We start from the raw sequence: 17,188 nt of genomic DNA on the forward strand, positions 1-17,188 counted from the left end.
TAATCATCTAAACTTTAGCTAGAAAATAATTCTAAGCTAATAGGTACTTACTACTCCCATTAAGTATATATTAACTCTTTTATGCAATTCATCAAACACTTTGTGTGCGTGCTTTTGTGAGTTAAACCACTTTAGTAAAGGGTTATATCAACTCACCTCAAAACTTCTCAAGCCAATACGTAGGCCTCAGTCCAATTGACACCAGTTAAACAATCGATTCTACAATAACCAGTGCATTTTAATCAATTTTAAATTTTCACACCTAAACATGAAATTTATTGTTGTTATAGAGGAAGAAGGGAATTAACTATCCAATTCATACATACTACTACTTTAGGGTAATTGACAATAGGAAATTTTATATACCCGAGTTCAAGAATTAGTTGTTTATAAAGAACCCTAAAATTTTCTTTTCACTCCTGCTGCCTTGCGCTTGCTGCGTAAACAGAATAGCTCTCTGTTTCTTGTATAAGGGCTAAGCAATGTGCTTCTTATTAGTTTACCCAGCCCTTTATGGGCTAAGGCACATAAGTCTTATTTTTGTTTTGTTTTCCATTTTTTTTTTTTGGTTTTGACTTAACTAGTATTAACTTATACATACTTTTAATAATTAATAACATTAAAATTATTAATATTTCCATAATTGTACATCCAATTATTTATAAATAGAGGAGTAACAAATTTAATCACAAGGGTTTTAGCCCGTAATAGAAGTAGAATTTAAGATTATAAAAAAATAAATAATTAAATTCTATATTTCGCGTATCTTGAAACTTTTATATATTTGTGGAGTGTTACAATCTTCCCTCCTTAAAAACATTCGTCCTCGAATGTTACTAGGGCCTTATTCTTAAGCTAACAATCATTCTTTAAGTCCTTGAACCTCTTAGTTTTCTTAGCACTACTCACTTTTCCAAGGGACTCAAAATTTTGACCAACTCCCTAAATTTTCAAAAAATTTGGCAGAGTTTCCCTTGTAAATTGGACTACCCAAAAAAATATCCCTGTCACAAATACCAAAACTACACCAACAACAACCAAATATACCATAACAGGCCATTCATAGGCACCATACACAGCTCATAAATTAATTACTCACACTCCGGCAAGGAGGTACCACAATAACTAACAAGAATCTAAAGCACAACAACTTTAGCACAAGTAAATCACTTTATGAATTAAATATACTACGACATAACTAAATTACTACAACAACTAAATATAATCTAGGAAGGACATAAATACTTGCTAACTTGTATTTAATAAATGAAATATAAATGTCAATCCAAACCTAGGTTCACATACCTTTTTCCTCAAATAAATATGGATATTTATTTTTCATATCTTCCTCGACCTCCCACGTAGCTTCTTTTGAATCATGATTACTCTACAAAACTTTTACTGATGCTATATCTTTTGTTCTTAACTTTCTTACTTGTCTATCGAGAATTTCTATAGGTACCTCTTCATAAGTCAGGCCTTACTTAATTTCTATGGTATCGACAGGTATTTTATGCGACTCATCATGGATGTACTTTCTAAGCATAGACACATGAAAGACAGGATAAATAGAGGACAACTCAATGGGTAGCGCTAGCTTATAAGCCACGTTTCCTTTCTTTTCTAGAATTTCATAAGGTCCGATAAATCTAGGGCCAAGTTTCCCTTTCTTACCAAACCTCATAACTCCTTTCATTGGTGAAACTTTCAAAAACACCTTATCACCAACCATGAACTCTAACTCATGATGACTCTTGTCAGAATAAGACTTTTGATGACTTTGAGCCACTTTAAGTCTTTCTCTAATTAGCTGACCTTTCTCCAAGGTCTCACAAATAAACTCTGGACCAATCAATGGCACCTCTGCTGGTTCAAACCAGCCCACTGGAGACCTACATCTCCGCCCATACAACGCTTCATAAGGAGCCATACCAATGCTGGCCTGATAGTTGTTATTGTAAGCAAATTCTATAAGTGGCAAGTGACCATCCCAATTACCTCCAAAATCTATAACACACGCACGCAGCATATCTTCGAGAGTTTGAATGGTTCTTTCTGCCTAGCCATCGGTCTGTGGATGGAAAGCAGTGCTTAAATTGACCTTGGTACCTAATCTTTTCTGAAATGCCTGCCAAAAATGCGCTGTAAACTGAGGGCCTCTGTCAGATATGATTGAAACTAGAGTACCATGCAATCAGACTATTTCTTTGATGTACAACTGCGCATACTACTCTACAGAGTCTGTCGTCTTTACTTGTAGGAAATGCACGGACTTTGTCAGTCGGTCTACAATAACCCAAATTGAATCATGTTTACGATATGTGCGAGGTAGACCTACTACGAAATCCATATTAATCATCTCCCACTTCCACTGTGGTATCTCTATGTCTTGAGCTGGACCACCAGGCCTCTGATGCTCGGCTTTGACTTGCTGGCAATTTAAACATTTAGCCACATGATCTGCTACTTGTTTCTTCATGCTTTTCCACCAATATAACTCTTTCAAATCTAGATACATTTTGGTAGCACATGGGTAGATAGAGTACCTCGAACTGTGAGCTTCCTCCATTATGGCCTTCCTAAGATCATCTACATCAGGCACACATAACCGATCATTCAACTTCAAAACTCCGTCACTTCCTAGAGTAAAAGCAGTGATTTCTTTGTTTCTGACTCCTTCTTTTAATTTCATTAGGTACGAATCTTCGTCTTCCTTAGCCTTAACATGCGCAATAAGGGAGGATTGCGCTAAGGCATAAACAGTTATGTCTCCTTCTTCGGTCTCATCCAATCTAATTCCATCATTTGCTAGTTTTTGAATTTCTCGACCCAAAGATCGCCTTTGTACTGCAAGATGGGCCAAGACACCCATTAACTTCCTACTAAGTGCATCTGCTACTACATTAGCTTTGCCCGGGTGATAAAGGATATTGATGTCATAATCTTTCAATAGCTCGAGCCACCTCCTTTGTCTCAAATTTAGTTCTTTTTGCTTGAAAATGTATTGGAGACTTTTGTGATCTGTAAACACTTCAGAATGCTCGCCATAAAGGTAGTGTCGCCATATTTTTAATGCAAACACCACTGCTGCAAGCTCCATGTCGTGTGTGGGGTAGTTGTTTTCATGATTCTTTAACTGCCTAGAAGCATAAGCAATAACTTTTTCATTTTTCATAAGAATACAACCAAGGCCCACTCTAGAGGCATCACAATACACTGTGAACCCACCCGAACCTGTCGGCAAGGTTAACATCTTGCAGTGGTCAACCTCTTCTTTAACTCTTGAAAACTCTGCTCACAAGTGTCTGACCATTGGAACTTAACTGCTTTCTAAGTCAACTTAGTTAATGGAGCTGCAAGTGACGAAAACCCCTCTACAAACCTTCTATAGTTGCCAGCTAGCCCCAAAAAGCTACTGATTTCGGTTGGTGTTGTCGGCCTAGGCCAGTTCTTGACTGCTTCTGTCTTCTGAGGGTCTACTTTTATTCTTTCGCTAGATACCACATGGCCTAAGAATGCCACTGACTGCAATCAGAACTCACATTTTGAAAACTTGGCATAAAGCTCATTCTCCTTCAAGGTCTGCAAGGCTATTTTAAGGTGTTCTGTATGTTCTTCCTTGCTCTTAGAGTATACCAAAATATCGTCTATACATACAATAATAAAGGTATCCAAGAATGGCTTGAAAACTCTGTTCATGAGGTCCATGAATGCAGCTGGAGCATTTAGATATATCCTCTTTTCTGATTCTCAACTGATGGTACCCCGACCTCAAGTCTATTTTTGAAAAGTACTTTGCACCCTGAAGTTGATGAAATAAATCATCAATTCTTGGCAGTGGGTACTTGTATTTAATGGTAACTTTATTCAACTGCCGATAGTCTACACATATTCTGAGAGACCCATCTTTCTTCTTGACAACAGGACCGGGGCACCCCATGGTGAAACACTCGGTCTGATGAAACCCTTGTCAAGAAGGTCTTTCAATTGTTCTCTCATCTCATTAAGTTCTGCTGGAGCCATCCTATAAGGAGGTATGGATATGGGCTAAGTGCCTGGCATGAGATCAATGCCGAAGTCTATGATTCTTTCTGGAGGAAGTCCGGGAAGGTTATCTGGGAAAACTTCTGGAAATTCTCGAACAACTGGCACTGACTGAAGAGCTGGTGGTTCTGATTCTGGATTAATATGTGAGCCAAATAGGCGAGACACCCTTTACCGATCATTTGTTGTGCCTTAAGGTAAGAAATAAACTTACCTACAAGAGATGCTGAGCTACCCTTCCACTCTAAGACTTCTTCATTTGGAAATTGGAACCTGACTATCTAACATGGCATAGTAGGAAGACAACCAATCCATACACATGATCACATCAAAATCCACCATTTCTAACTCTATGAGATCGGCTTTGGTGTTGCGACCTTGGACCTAAACTATACAACCTCTATAGACTCTGGTGACTTTCACTAACTCGCCAACTAGAGTAGATACTAGGAACGGCTCACTAAGTTGCTCAGGTTCTAGTCCGAGGTTAATTGCAAAGTATGGAGTCACATATGAAAACGTTGAACCTGGATCCATTATGGCATAAGCATTATGTGAGCAAACTAAAAGTGTTACAACCCATATCCACATGTGTTAGTTCATGCCATATATTATTTAACATAAATCCAAGAAGGAATTATCTTTGAGATGATAAGAAGTCAATCCTATTGGTCTTAAGTGATACAAGAGTGTATAAGGGTGATTAACTAGTATTAGAAGTTAAATGAATCAAGGATGTTGTAACTCGTATTTTCAGGTAAATCTAGCGGTGCTTAATACACTCAAGAGGTCATGTATTAAGGTATTTTAATCATATAATATCTGTATCATAAGTCTTGAAGTCAAACGAGTTATGAAACAAAAGTCGACAAAAGTTGTCGCAACTTAGGTTCATAATTTTACTTAAACATTAGGTCAAATGTTTCTAATATTTTCTCCTAATTTACAAGGAATTATGGGGGTATCTACCAATAAAATTAAATAACTATGAGTCTAGTTTCCAACGCATTAAACCGTTCATCGATACGATCTCGGAGTAGAGAGATATTCGCATTTTCGCGAGACTGCGCCAAGCACCTCTCTATGGGGCCCACTAAGGCGGTTTAAGATATTTGGACCTATATAGGATGCCTCCAACCTGTTTTAAGTCATTTCTTCTCACTATTTTCAGACCTTATAACCCTAGGAACATCCTCTCAAGGTTCTCTCAAGATTCAAGACCCAAAAAAAGGGCAAACAACACAAATCAATTGTCGGGAATTCCGTGGCGCTAGTAAGTCTCTTGTTCTTCTTGTTGTTGCTCATTTTTGTGTCATTCCAGATCATGTGGGATGTTTTTCTTAAAGGATTTATGTTCTGTAAATACTCCCTCATGTTCTTAATATCAATCCTAGGAGATTTCAAGCCTTCTAAAGTAATTCTAGTGCCGAAAAACACTAATTGATCGCTAGTTTCGCTTTTTTGTTGTTGTGGCAACATTGGAGGGATATTTCATGGAAATTTAAGGTCAAATTGGAGTTTTTATTTCTGTATAAAGGTAATGAACCTCTTACTCTATATGTATTTAAGATTATCCAAGTTGCGGCTAAGCCATTGAAGCTAGAACTTGTGAAATATATATCGAAAGGCTTGGTAGTAATGTTATTGTTTTGTGGACTGTTTTGCGTTGTTGTTGGGCTGCGTATTTTACTACTATCTTGTGGAGTTTTGGAGGAGGAAGGGTGTGGAGAAACACCATATATATGTAGGGTTATGGGCTGATAGTTATTCGTAACATTTCCAGGTTGTTTGACACGACTACGGTGGTCGTCGTATGTATGGAGTGATTAGGCTGTGTGTGGACTATTTTGGGAGGCTCAATATGTTTATTATTGATGTTGTTTGGGCTGTTTGGTGATTGTTTTGAATGGTGTGAGGTCATATATATAGGGGAGGTGCTGTCCGTTTCATCGTAAAATAGGTTGTGGTCGATACATAATAGTTATGACGCTTAAATGATAACGATAGTATCGTTTCTCTTATTGTAGACTAAGGAGTTTTGACAATTGCATAGCTTGAGATTGGGGAAGTATATACAAGGTATGTGAGGCTATCCCTTTCCTTCTTTTGCACGACTCCGATTGTACATAATGTAATGAACGAGCTTCCAAAGATACTCTACTCTTAGAAGCTAGCAGTACTTACATTGTTTTCCCTCTTATGGAACGATTGATGTTAATGTTGCTTCTCTTATTCTTATGTTATCAATGTTGTTGGTACTTCCTGATTCTTATAAGGTTCATAGTGAAGAGTTAGTCCTAATAACGTGTACAGAGGATACCGACCTTACGTCACTCCGAAAGGTTTAGAATGTGATTCCATGAGTCGAGCATGCATTATATATATGTATCTATTTTACTCTACCGAGCCACGCTATAGTTGGCCGGGTACGGCACCTATTGTGCAACCACTGATCAGTTGGGTTTTACCGAGCTCCACGTGGCCGGGTACGATTCTACCGAGCCTTATGATGGCCGGGTACGTTTTTACCGAGCCTATTATGGTCGGGTACGATATGATGATGATGATGCCCACAGAGGCGAATGTTTTAAAGGTTTATGTATTTATACATATGTATCATGCATTTCATGTCAGTAGCCCTCAGAGGTACTAAGATGTTACAGGTTGTATATTCTCTATCCTTGCTTACATTACTGATCGTATTTATGGTTCCCTGCCTTACATACTCAGTACTTTATTCGTACTGACGTCCTTTTATTTGTGGACGCTGCATGTCGTGCTGCAGGTCCTGATAGACAGGCAGGTGCAGCTCCCCCACCACAGTAGGTTGTCCAGTTCAACGGTGATTGGTGAGATCCCTTCTCCGGACTTGCCTTGGTCTTGGTATGTATTTTTGTTATAGACATTATGGGTATGTCGGGGCCCTGTTCCAGCTATGTTGCAGCACTTATGTTCATTTAGAGGCTCATAGACAAGTGTCGACTCATATATAGTTTGGTATGCCTTGTCGGCTGGTTTTTGTTATATAGTCTTTCATGGTAGTGTGGTAGCTCATACCTTATATGTAGTTTCTTGATTGTCTGGTCATCCCCTGCTATGTATGTTCATGCCGTCATATTTTATTGTTGGTTGTCCATGATCCAGGTCTTCCATTTATATTGCTCTCGTCATCCCTAAAAGATAATAATGAAGGTTAGATGAAATGTACGTTGGTGCTCGGCAAGTGTGGTCGGGTGCTAGTCATGGCCCTTCAGTTTGGGTCGTGACAAACTTGGTATCAGAGCAAGTTTGTCCTAGGGGTTGTCTATGAGCCGTGTCTAGTAGAGTCTTGATTATGGATGTGTAGCGCGCCACATTTATAATCAGGAGGCTACATGACATCTAGGGTTGTTACCTTCTTCCTGAATCTAGATCGTGCGTAGAGTTGAGTCGTAAGTGTTCGTCTCTAATATTCACGTTGTTTTCTTTCAGTGATGCCTTCGACTAGGAAGCAAATGATTAGTAGACGGCTTGATACAACAGCGGGAGAGGGTACCAGTCAGGTGCCCCAAGCCAGAGCAGGACAAAGTGAGGCTCAGAGTGAGATTCCCTCTCATACCTCATCTACTCCATCTCCTCCAGAGGATATTAGAAGGCACCCAGCGCCTCCAGTTCCTCCGGCTGGCACTACAGACCAGGATATGCGGAGTACTTTGCAGTTGTTTACTAGCTTGGTAGCTGCTCAGGCTCAGAGGCAGAATACAGGTGCTGCTGATAAACCAGTTAGTACAAGAGTTCGTGATTTTATTAATTTAGACCCTCCAGTGTTTACTGGATCAGACCCCAAGGAGGACCCACACACTTTTATTGACCAGGTTCATCGTACACTGCGGGTTATGCATGTTAGTGATATAGAGGCAGTAGAGTTGGCTTCTTATTGGCTACGGGATTTAGCGGTTCTCTGGTATGATAGTTGGGAGAGATCCAGGGGTCCGAACGCTCCTCCAACTGTGTGGATGGAATTTTCTAAGGCCTTTCTTCGTCACTACTTGCCAGTTGAGATACGACGAGCTAGAGCTGATAAGTTCTTGAACCTTAGACAATGTAATATGAGTGTGCGAGAGTATAGTATGCAGTTTGATTCTTTGGCAAGGTATGCTCTCCATATGGTGGCCGAGATGAGTGATAGGGTGAATATGTTCGTGAATGGGTTGGGACCACATCTGATAAATGAGTGTACGACAGCCTCCTTGGTGGAGGGAATGGATATTTACCATATTCAAGCTTATGCCCAGACCCTAGAGGATAGTAAGCGCCAGCCGAGGGCAGTTAGGGAGCAGGATAGGGGCCAGCATAAGAGGGCGAGATTTGCAGGGTATTCTGATGACTTCAGAGGCAGCGTTAGGCCACAGTTTTCGAGGAGTTCGGCGTCACCTGTAGCTAGTGCTCCTCCATAGTTTCAGAGGCCTCGATATGATTGATCCTATTCTGGTCCAGGTCAGAGTTCGCGGGCATCTGGCTCGCAACATCATAGGGATACTAGTCAGATGAGACGCCCAACACCACATTGTGATCAGTGCGGCAAGGCCCACTTTGGACTGTGTCGTTGAGGTTCTAATGCGTGCTATTCGTGCGGATAGCCTGGCCATATGATATGGGATTGTTCTAACAGAGGAGGTGATGGTATGGCTCAACCGACTGGATCTGTGTCTGGTTCTTCCTCATCAGTTCGACCTCCAGCACGGGGTTTTCAGCAGTCGACAGGTCGTGGTAGGGGTAGATGTGCAGTGCCGAGTTCGAGTGGTGCTCAAAATTGAACCTATGCTCTAGTAGGTCGACAGGATCTCGAGTCGTCTCTAGATGTTGTTACAAGTATTATATCTGTGTTTTCTTATGATGTATATGCGCTAATTGATCCGGGATCTACATTATCATATGTTACACCCTTTATGGCTAATAAGTTTGGCATTGAGCCTGAATTGATAAGTAAACACCTTGCGGTATCTACTCTGATAGGAGATTCTGTGATTGCTAGAAGGGTATATAGAGGTTGCACTGTGATGATTTTTAGTCATCAAACCTTGGCAAATTTATTTGAATTAGAAATGGTTGATTTTGATGTGATAATGGGAATGGACTGGTTGGCCTCATGCTATGCAAATGTTGACTGTCGTACGAAGATGGTTAGGTTCCAATTTTCGGGTGAACCCGTCATTGAATGGAAAGGGAACATTGATACACCAAAAGGTAGGTTTATTTCCTATCTTAAGGAAAGGAAAATGATCTCAAAAGGTTACATTTATCATCTCGTTCACGTTAGGGATGCGGAGGCGAAGTCGCCTACTCTACAATCAATCCCCATGGTCAACAAATTTCCAGATGTTTTCCCAGATGAACTCCCAAGGGTTCCTCTTGAAAGGGAGATTGAGTTTAGCATTGATGTGTTTCCTGACACTCAACCGATCTCTATCCCTCCATACAGAATGGCCCCGGCAGAGTTGCGAGAGTTGAAGGTGCAGTTGAAGGACTTGCTGGATAAGGGATTTATTAGGCCTAGCACTTCACCTTGGGGTGCGCCAGTCCTATTCGTGCGGAAGAAAGATGGGTCGTTACGGATGTGTATCGACTATCGACAGTTGAATAAGTCTACTATAAAGAACAAGTATCCACTTCCAAGAATTGATGACCTGTTTGACCAACTCCAGGGTGCCAAGTATTTCTCCAAGATTGATTTACGTTCAGGGTATCATCAGGTGAGGGTTAAGGAGAAGGATATTCCAAAGACGGCCTTCCGGACAAGATATGGGCACTTTGAGTTCTTGGTGATGTTGTTCGGGCTAACAAATGCCCCAACAGCTTTTATGGATCTCATGAATACTATATTCAGGCCCTATCTTGATGTGTTCGTGATTGTATTCATTGATGACATTCTAGTGTATTCTCGTTCGGAGGCGGAACATGCGGGCCACTTGCGGATAGTATTACAGACGCTTCAGGATCGTAAGTTATATGCTAAGCTCTCCAAATGTGAATTCTGGCTGAACTCAGTAGCATTCCTTGGCCATGTGATATCTGATGAGGGTATTAGTGTCGACACTCAGAAGATCGATGCAGTAAAGAATTGGCCGAGACCTACAACACCATCAGAAGTCCGCAGCTTCCTAGGGCTAGCAGGATATTATAGGCGGTTTGTAGAAGGATTTTCCTCTATATCATCACCATTGACTAAGTTAACACAAAAAGCTACCAAATTCCAGTGGTCTGACACTTGTGAATGTAGTTTTCAGGAGCTGAAGAATCGATTGACATCCGCACCAGTGCTCACTCTTCCTGAAGGAACAGAAGGTTATGTGGTATATTGTGATGCCTCAGGTATAGGTTTGGGGTGCGTATTGATGCAGCGTGGGAAGGTGATTGCTTATGCATCAAGACAATTGAAGAAGCATGAAAAGAATTATCCAACCCATGATTTGGAATTGGCTGCAGTAATATATGCTTTGAAGATATGGCGGCACTACTTATACGGCGTCCATGTTGACATCTACACAGATCACAAGAGTTTACAATACATCTTCAAGCAGAAAGAGTTGAATTTGAGGCAGCGTAGGTGGCTTGAATTATTGAAAGACTACGACGTCGAGATATTGTATCATCCCGGTAAAGCCAATGTTGTGGCAGATGCTCTCAGCCGTAAATCAATGGGAAGCTTAGTACATATTGAGGCAGGTAGATGGGGGTTGATTAAAGAGCTTCATCAGCTAGCCAATATGAGAATCAGATTGTTAGACTCTGATGACAGAGGTGTTACTGTACAGAATACATCAGAATCATCTTTGGTAGCCGAGGTAAAAGCACGGCAATATGAAGATCCTATCTTAGTACGATTAAGAGAAAGCATTCAACAGTGTAAAAGTATGGCTTTTGGGATCGGAAAAGATGGGGCACTGAGATACCAGAGCCGATTGTGTGTGCCTAATGTGGCAGGGTTGCGAGAGAAGATTATGAATGAGATTCATCAATCCCGATATTCCATCCATCCCGGCTCGACAAAGATGTATCATGATGTCAAGGAGCAGTATTGGTGGGATAATATGAAGAAGTCTATTGCAGAATTTGTAGCCCAGTGTCCCAATTGTCAACAAGTAAAGATAGAACATCAGAAACCCGGTGGATTGCTTCAAAATATAGAGATTCCGACCTGGAAGTGGGAGGTGATTAATATGGACTTCATTATTGGATTACCTCGCTCTTATCATAAGTTTGACTCCATCTGGGTGATAATTGATCGACTTACAAAATGTGCCCATTTTCTGCCAGTGAAGACAACTTACACGGCTGAAGATTATGCGAAGTTGTATATCAAGGAGATTGTTAGGCTTCATGGTGTGCCCGTATCTATTATATCAGACCGAGGAGCTCAATTTACGGCTAACTTTTGGAGGTCTTTCCAAGAAGGGTTTAGGCACACAAGTAAATCTCAGCACTGCATTTCATCTGCAGACTGACGGACAGGCTGAACGTACCATTCAGACACTGGAAGATATGCTACGAGCATGTGTTCTAGATTTTAAGGGGAATTGGGATGATCATCTTCCACTCATAGAATTCGCCTACAATAATAGCTACCATTCTAGTATTAAAATGGCCCCATACGAGGCACTATACGGGAGAAGATGTAGATCACCAGTTGGATGGTTCGAAGTCGGTGAAACAAAATTATATGGGCCAGATTTGATTCACCAAGCTATTGAGAAGGTTAAAGTGATACAGGAGCAATTGAGGACGGCACAAAGCAGGCAAAAATCTTATTCTGATGTCTGACGTCGTGATCTGGAGTTTGAGGTTGGTGATTGGGTTTCCCTGAGGATCTCACCAATGAAGGATATTATGCGTTTTGGGAAGAAAGGTAAGCTGAGTCCAAGGTATATCGGGCCATATAAAATTCTTCGACAAATTGGACAGGTTGCTTATGAGTTAGAATTGCCATCCGAATTGGAATTTGTCCACCCGGTATTCCATGTATCTATGTTGAGGAAATGTATTGGAGACCCTTCTCGAGTCGTCCCTATCAAAGATGTACAAGTTACAGAGGACCTATCATATGAAGAAGTGCCAGTGGCGATATTAGATCGACAAGTCCGCAAGCTGAGAACAAAAGATGTAGCTTCAGCCAAAGTATTGTGGAGGAACAAAAATATGGAAGAAATGACATGGGAAGCAGAAGAGGAGATGAAGTCTAAATACCCTTACCTATTCCAGAATAAAGATAACAAGGATGCTGGTGGAAGACAGGATACATTGGAAGGTGAAACGGCTCTATGAGGTAAGCAATAATTTGAGAATACTCGTCCTTAATACAAAATGGTCATATGTAGATAATGTAAATATGTATAATGCTTTGTGTAGCCTTGTGAAGCCATATGTTGGGCTTAATTGCTTGCAAGTTTTGCTAGTGACCATTTTATAGGGGAAAATTGATCTGAAATTTCCATTGGAATCCACGATGATTTAAACTCCCCATGAACCCTTACATTCGAGGACGAATGTTCCTAGGGTGGGAGGGTGTTACAACCCATATCCACATGTGTTAGTTCATGCCATATATTAGTTAACATAAATCCAAGAAGGAATTATCTTTGAGATGATAAGAAGTCAATCCTATTGGTCTTAAATAATACAAGAGTGTATAAGGGTGATTAACAAGTATTAGAAGTTAAATGAATCAAGGATGTTGTAACTCGTATTTTCAGGTAAATCTAGCGGTGCTTAATACACTTAACAGGTCATGTATTAAGGTATTTTAGTCATATAATATCCGTATCATAAGTCTTGAAGTCAAACGAGTTATGAAACAAAAGTCGACAAAAGTTGTCGCAACTTAGGTTCATAATTTTACTTAAACATTAGGTCAAATGTTTCTAATCTTTTCTCCTAATTTACAAGGAATTACGGGGTTATATACCAACAAAATTAAATATCTATGAGTCTAGTTTCCAACGCATTAAACCATTCATCGATACAATCTCGGAGTATAGAGATATTCGCATTTTCGAGAGACTGCGCCAAACACCTCTCTATGGGACCCACTAAGGCGGTTTAAGATATTTGGACCTATATAGGATTCCTCCAACCCATTTTAAGTCATTTCGTCTCACTATTTTCAGACCATAGAACCCTAGGAACATCCTATCAAGGTTCTCTCAAGATTCAAGACCCAAAAAAGGGCAAACAACACAAATCAAGTGTCGGGAATTCTGTGGCGCTAGTAAGTCTCTTGTTCTTCTTGTTGTTGCTCATTTTTGTGTCGTTCCAGCTCGTGTGGGAGGTTGTTTTAAAGGGTTTATATTCAGTAATACTCCCTCATGTTCTTAATATCAATCCTAGGTGATTTCAAGCCTTCTAAAGTGATTCTAGTGCCGAACAACACTAATTGATTGCTAGTTTCGGTTTTTTGTTGTTGTGGCAGCATTGGAGGGATATTTCATGGAAATTTAAGGTCAAATTGGAGTTGTTCTTTCTGTATAAAGGTAAGGAACCTCTTACTCTATATGTATTTAAGATTATCCAAGTTGCGGCTAAGCCATTGAAGCTAGAACTTGTGAGATATATATCGAAAGGCTTGGTAGTAATGTTATTGTTTTGTGGACTGTTTTGCGTTGTTGTTGGGCTGCGTATTTTACTACTATCTTGTGGAGTTTTGGAGGAGGAAGGGTGTGGAGAAACACCATATATATGTAGGGTTATGGGCTGATAGTTATTCGTAACATTTCCAGGTTGTTTGACACGACTACGGTGGTCGTCGTATGTATGGAGTGATTAGGCTGTGTGTGGACTATTTTGGGAGGCTCAATATGTTTATTATTGATGTTGTTTGGGCTGTTTGGTGACTGTTTTGAATGGTGTGAGGTCATATATATAGGGGAGGTGCTGTCCGTTTCATCGTAAAATAGGTTGTGGTCGATACATAATAGTTATGACGCTTAAATGATAACGATAGTATCGTTTCTCTTATTGTAGACTAAGGAGTTTTGACAATTGCATAGCTTGAGATTGGGGCAGTATATACAAGGTATGTGAGGCTATCCCTTTCCTTCTTTTGCACGACTCCGATTGTACATAATGTAATGAACGAGCTTCCAAAGATACTCTACTCTTAGAAGCTAGCAGTACTTACATTGTTTTCCCTCTTATGGAACGATTGATGTTAATGTTGCTTCTCTTATTCTTATGTTATCAATGTTGTTGGTACTTCCTGATTCTTATAAGGTTCATAGTGAAGAGTTAGTCCTAATAACGTGTACAGAGGATACCGACCTTACGTCACTCCGAAAGGTTTAGAATGTGATTCCATGAGTCGAGCATGCATTATATATATGTATCTATTTTACTCTACCGAGCCACGCTATAGTTGGCCGGGTACGGCACCTATTGTGCAACCACTGATCAGTTGGGTTTTACCGAGCTCCAAGTGGCCGGGTACAATTCTACCGAGCCTTATGATGGCCGAGTACGTTTTTACTGAGCCTATTATGGCTGGGTACGATATGATGATGATGATGCCCACAGAGGCGAATGTTTTAAAGGTTTATGTATTTATACATATGTATCATGCATTTCATGTCAGTAGCCCTCAGAGGTACTAAGATGTTACAGGTTGTATATTCTCTATCCTTGCTTACATTACTGATCGTATTTATGGTTCCCTGCCTTACATACTCAGTACTTTATTCGTACTGACGTCCTTTTATTTGTGGACGCTGCATGTCGTGCTGCAGGTCCTGATAGACAGGCAGGTGCAGCTCCCCCACCACAGTAGGTTGTCCAGTTCAGCGGTGATTGGCGAGATCCCTTCTCCGAACTTGCCTTGGTCTTGGTATGCATTTTTGTTATAGACATTATGGGTATGTCGGGGCCCTGTTCCGGCTATGTTGCAGCACTTATGTTCATTTAGAGGCTCATAGACAAGTGTCGAGTCATGTATAGTTTGGTATGCCTTGTTGGCTGGTTTTGTTATATAGTCTTTCATGGTAGCGTGGTAGCTCATACCTTATATGTAGTTTCTTGATTGTCTGGACATCCCCTGCTATGTATGTTCATGTCATCATATTTTATTTCTGGTTGTCCATGATCCAGGTCTACCATTTATATTAATCTCGTCAGCCCTAAAAGATAATAATGAAGGTTAGATGAAATGTATGTTGGTGCTCGGCAAGTATGGTCGGGTGCTAGTCAAGGCCCTCCAGTTTGGGTCGTGACAAAAAGTATACCTGTAATAACTTCTGCAAATTCTTCTGCACTCTGACGATCAACTGTAGCAACCAAACGGGGTTGTCCCCCTCCCTGAGTAACTCGGTCTGCACCTTACCTGCTCCATGCCCGGTCTTATTATGAGAACCACGAGCCTGGGGGGTGCAACTGCAGTAGCTGAGGAACTAGAAAGACGAGTTGATCCACCACTGAAATTAGGTCGCAACTTTGGGCAGTTGGCCTTTATATGACCAATGTCTCCACAATGGTAGCAACCATGAAACCCGAGCTTGCACTGACCTGAATGTTGCCGCTTACATGTTCCACAAAGACTTTGCTGGTGTGAGTGTTGCTTAGCATGACTCTGGCTATGTGAGGATTGTGTCCTAAAATTATAATTCTGGCAAGACTAATTTCCATAACTCTGAGTACGTCTGAAGGAAGTCCCACCACCTGACTGATGACTGGACTGAGCTGGTGCTAATGACTCCTTATTAGAGGAATCCCTTCCACCTCCACTGGATGTACCATTAAACTTGCCCGTTGTCCGGGCTTTTTTGTTATGCTCTTTTTCTTCTCTCCTTAGTTGTCTGTCTTTCTCTATGTGCTTGGCAAATCCCACAACAGAGGAGAAGGCTTCCATCCCTACTGCTACAGCTGATGTCGTATCCTTAATGTGGTAAGCTAAACCTCTAACAAACCTGCGAATCTTTGCTTTTTTAGTCTTCACCATGCGAGGAGCATGCTTACCTAACCTTATGAATTCCATGTAGTACTCTTGCACACTTTTATTCCCTTGCTTGAGTTGTTCGAACTCTGTAGCCTTAGCTTCCCTATCCTCCTCTGGGATAAAGCTAGCCATGAAGGCCTCATCAAATTCTTCCCAAGTAGGCGGACGATCATCTTCATCTCTTTCCTTTTCCCACATCTCAAACCAAGCGCCGACCACATCTCTAAGCTGGTAAGCAGCTAGCTCCACAGCTTCATCATCAAATGCTTTCATCACTCGGAGGACTTTCTTGACACCCTCCAGCCACAACATCGGATCTTCATCAACTATAGAACCATAGAATACTGGAGGACGCAACTTTAAAAATTCATTCACTCTTGAGGACTCAGAATTGCTCTGTCTATTTGATTGAGGTGGAATCTCATCTCTTCTCTCATTCTGGTTGGCCATAAAGGCTTTAAACATCTCCATAGCACTGTTGACAGCATTAAACATATGACCTACCGCGGGAGATTTAGTTGCCTAAGCTAGGGCTGCTGTTGGGGGCGGTACTGGATCATCATGCTCCACCCCTTCTTCTCGTTCAACCCGGGGTATTTGGACTCCCTTTGTGGATTTTCCCCTCCTTTTCTAGGTTGAAGCCTTCTTAGTTCTACTTTGAGCCACAATAGTAGCAATAGTTTCTTGAGCAGCATCCTGAGTGTCGGTGTCAGAGTTGCGAGTACGAGCCATTTCTGTGAGTTTTGGAGAAACGAATAAATTAGATAACTCCTTAGAGGTAGACTCTACTGCACGATCTAAAGTATGAAAAAAATGACTTTTCCTAAATGCTTGTAGCCTCTTGTTTATTATAAGTATGGTGCGCTTCATACACATAAACAAGACTCTACTAACACGGCTTCATAGACCCCTAGGACCCCATAAACCTGGCTCTGATATCAAGTTTGTCACGACCCATTTTCTGAACAAGCCGAGACCGGCACTCGATCACTAAACATGACCGAGCGGACCATCTCTGCTTATCAAATCTATTATAACCTTAAACTTTATATGCCACAAGGCACTACTGTAACCAAACACTTTTAAATAATTTAATTATCTAAAATAAGCCAACTTCAAAACTTTATTCGTAGTAACCAATAAAATGCTGCAAAGTTATTATAAAAAATATTTGAATCTTAACCCAAC

The 17,188-nt window shown here is 40.8% G+C and overlaps 1 protein-coding gene across 1 annotated transcript; it reads right to left on the bottom strand.

The window, feature by feature from the left end:
• Positions 1-15,679: 15,679 nt before the first annotated feature.
• On the bottom strand, positions 15,680-16,495 carry LOC138871520 (uncharacterized). Its single transcript, XM_070149401.1, has one exon. The coding sequence runs from the start codon at positions 16,493-16,495 to the stop codon at positions 15,680-15,682; it is 816 nt and encodes a 271-aa protein (XP_070005502.1).
• Between the last annotated feature and the right edge of the window lie 693 nt (positions 16,496-17,188).

The sequence above is a fragment of the Nicotiana sylvestris genome, chromosome 6 (genome assembly GCF_000393655.2).
Source record: "Nicotiana sylvestris chromosome 6, ASM39365v2, whole genome shotgun sequence".
NCBI classification, from domain to species: Eukaryota; Viridiplantae; Streptophyta; class Magnoliopsida; order Solanales; family Solanaceae; genus Nicotiana; species Nicotiana sylvestris.

Excerpts from the sequence above, each read along its gene's own strand:
- LOC138871520 (XM_070149401.1), bottom strand. The coding sequence starts at position 16,495 with ATGTTTAATGCTGTCAACAGTGCTATGGAGATGTTTAAAGCCTTTATG.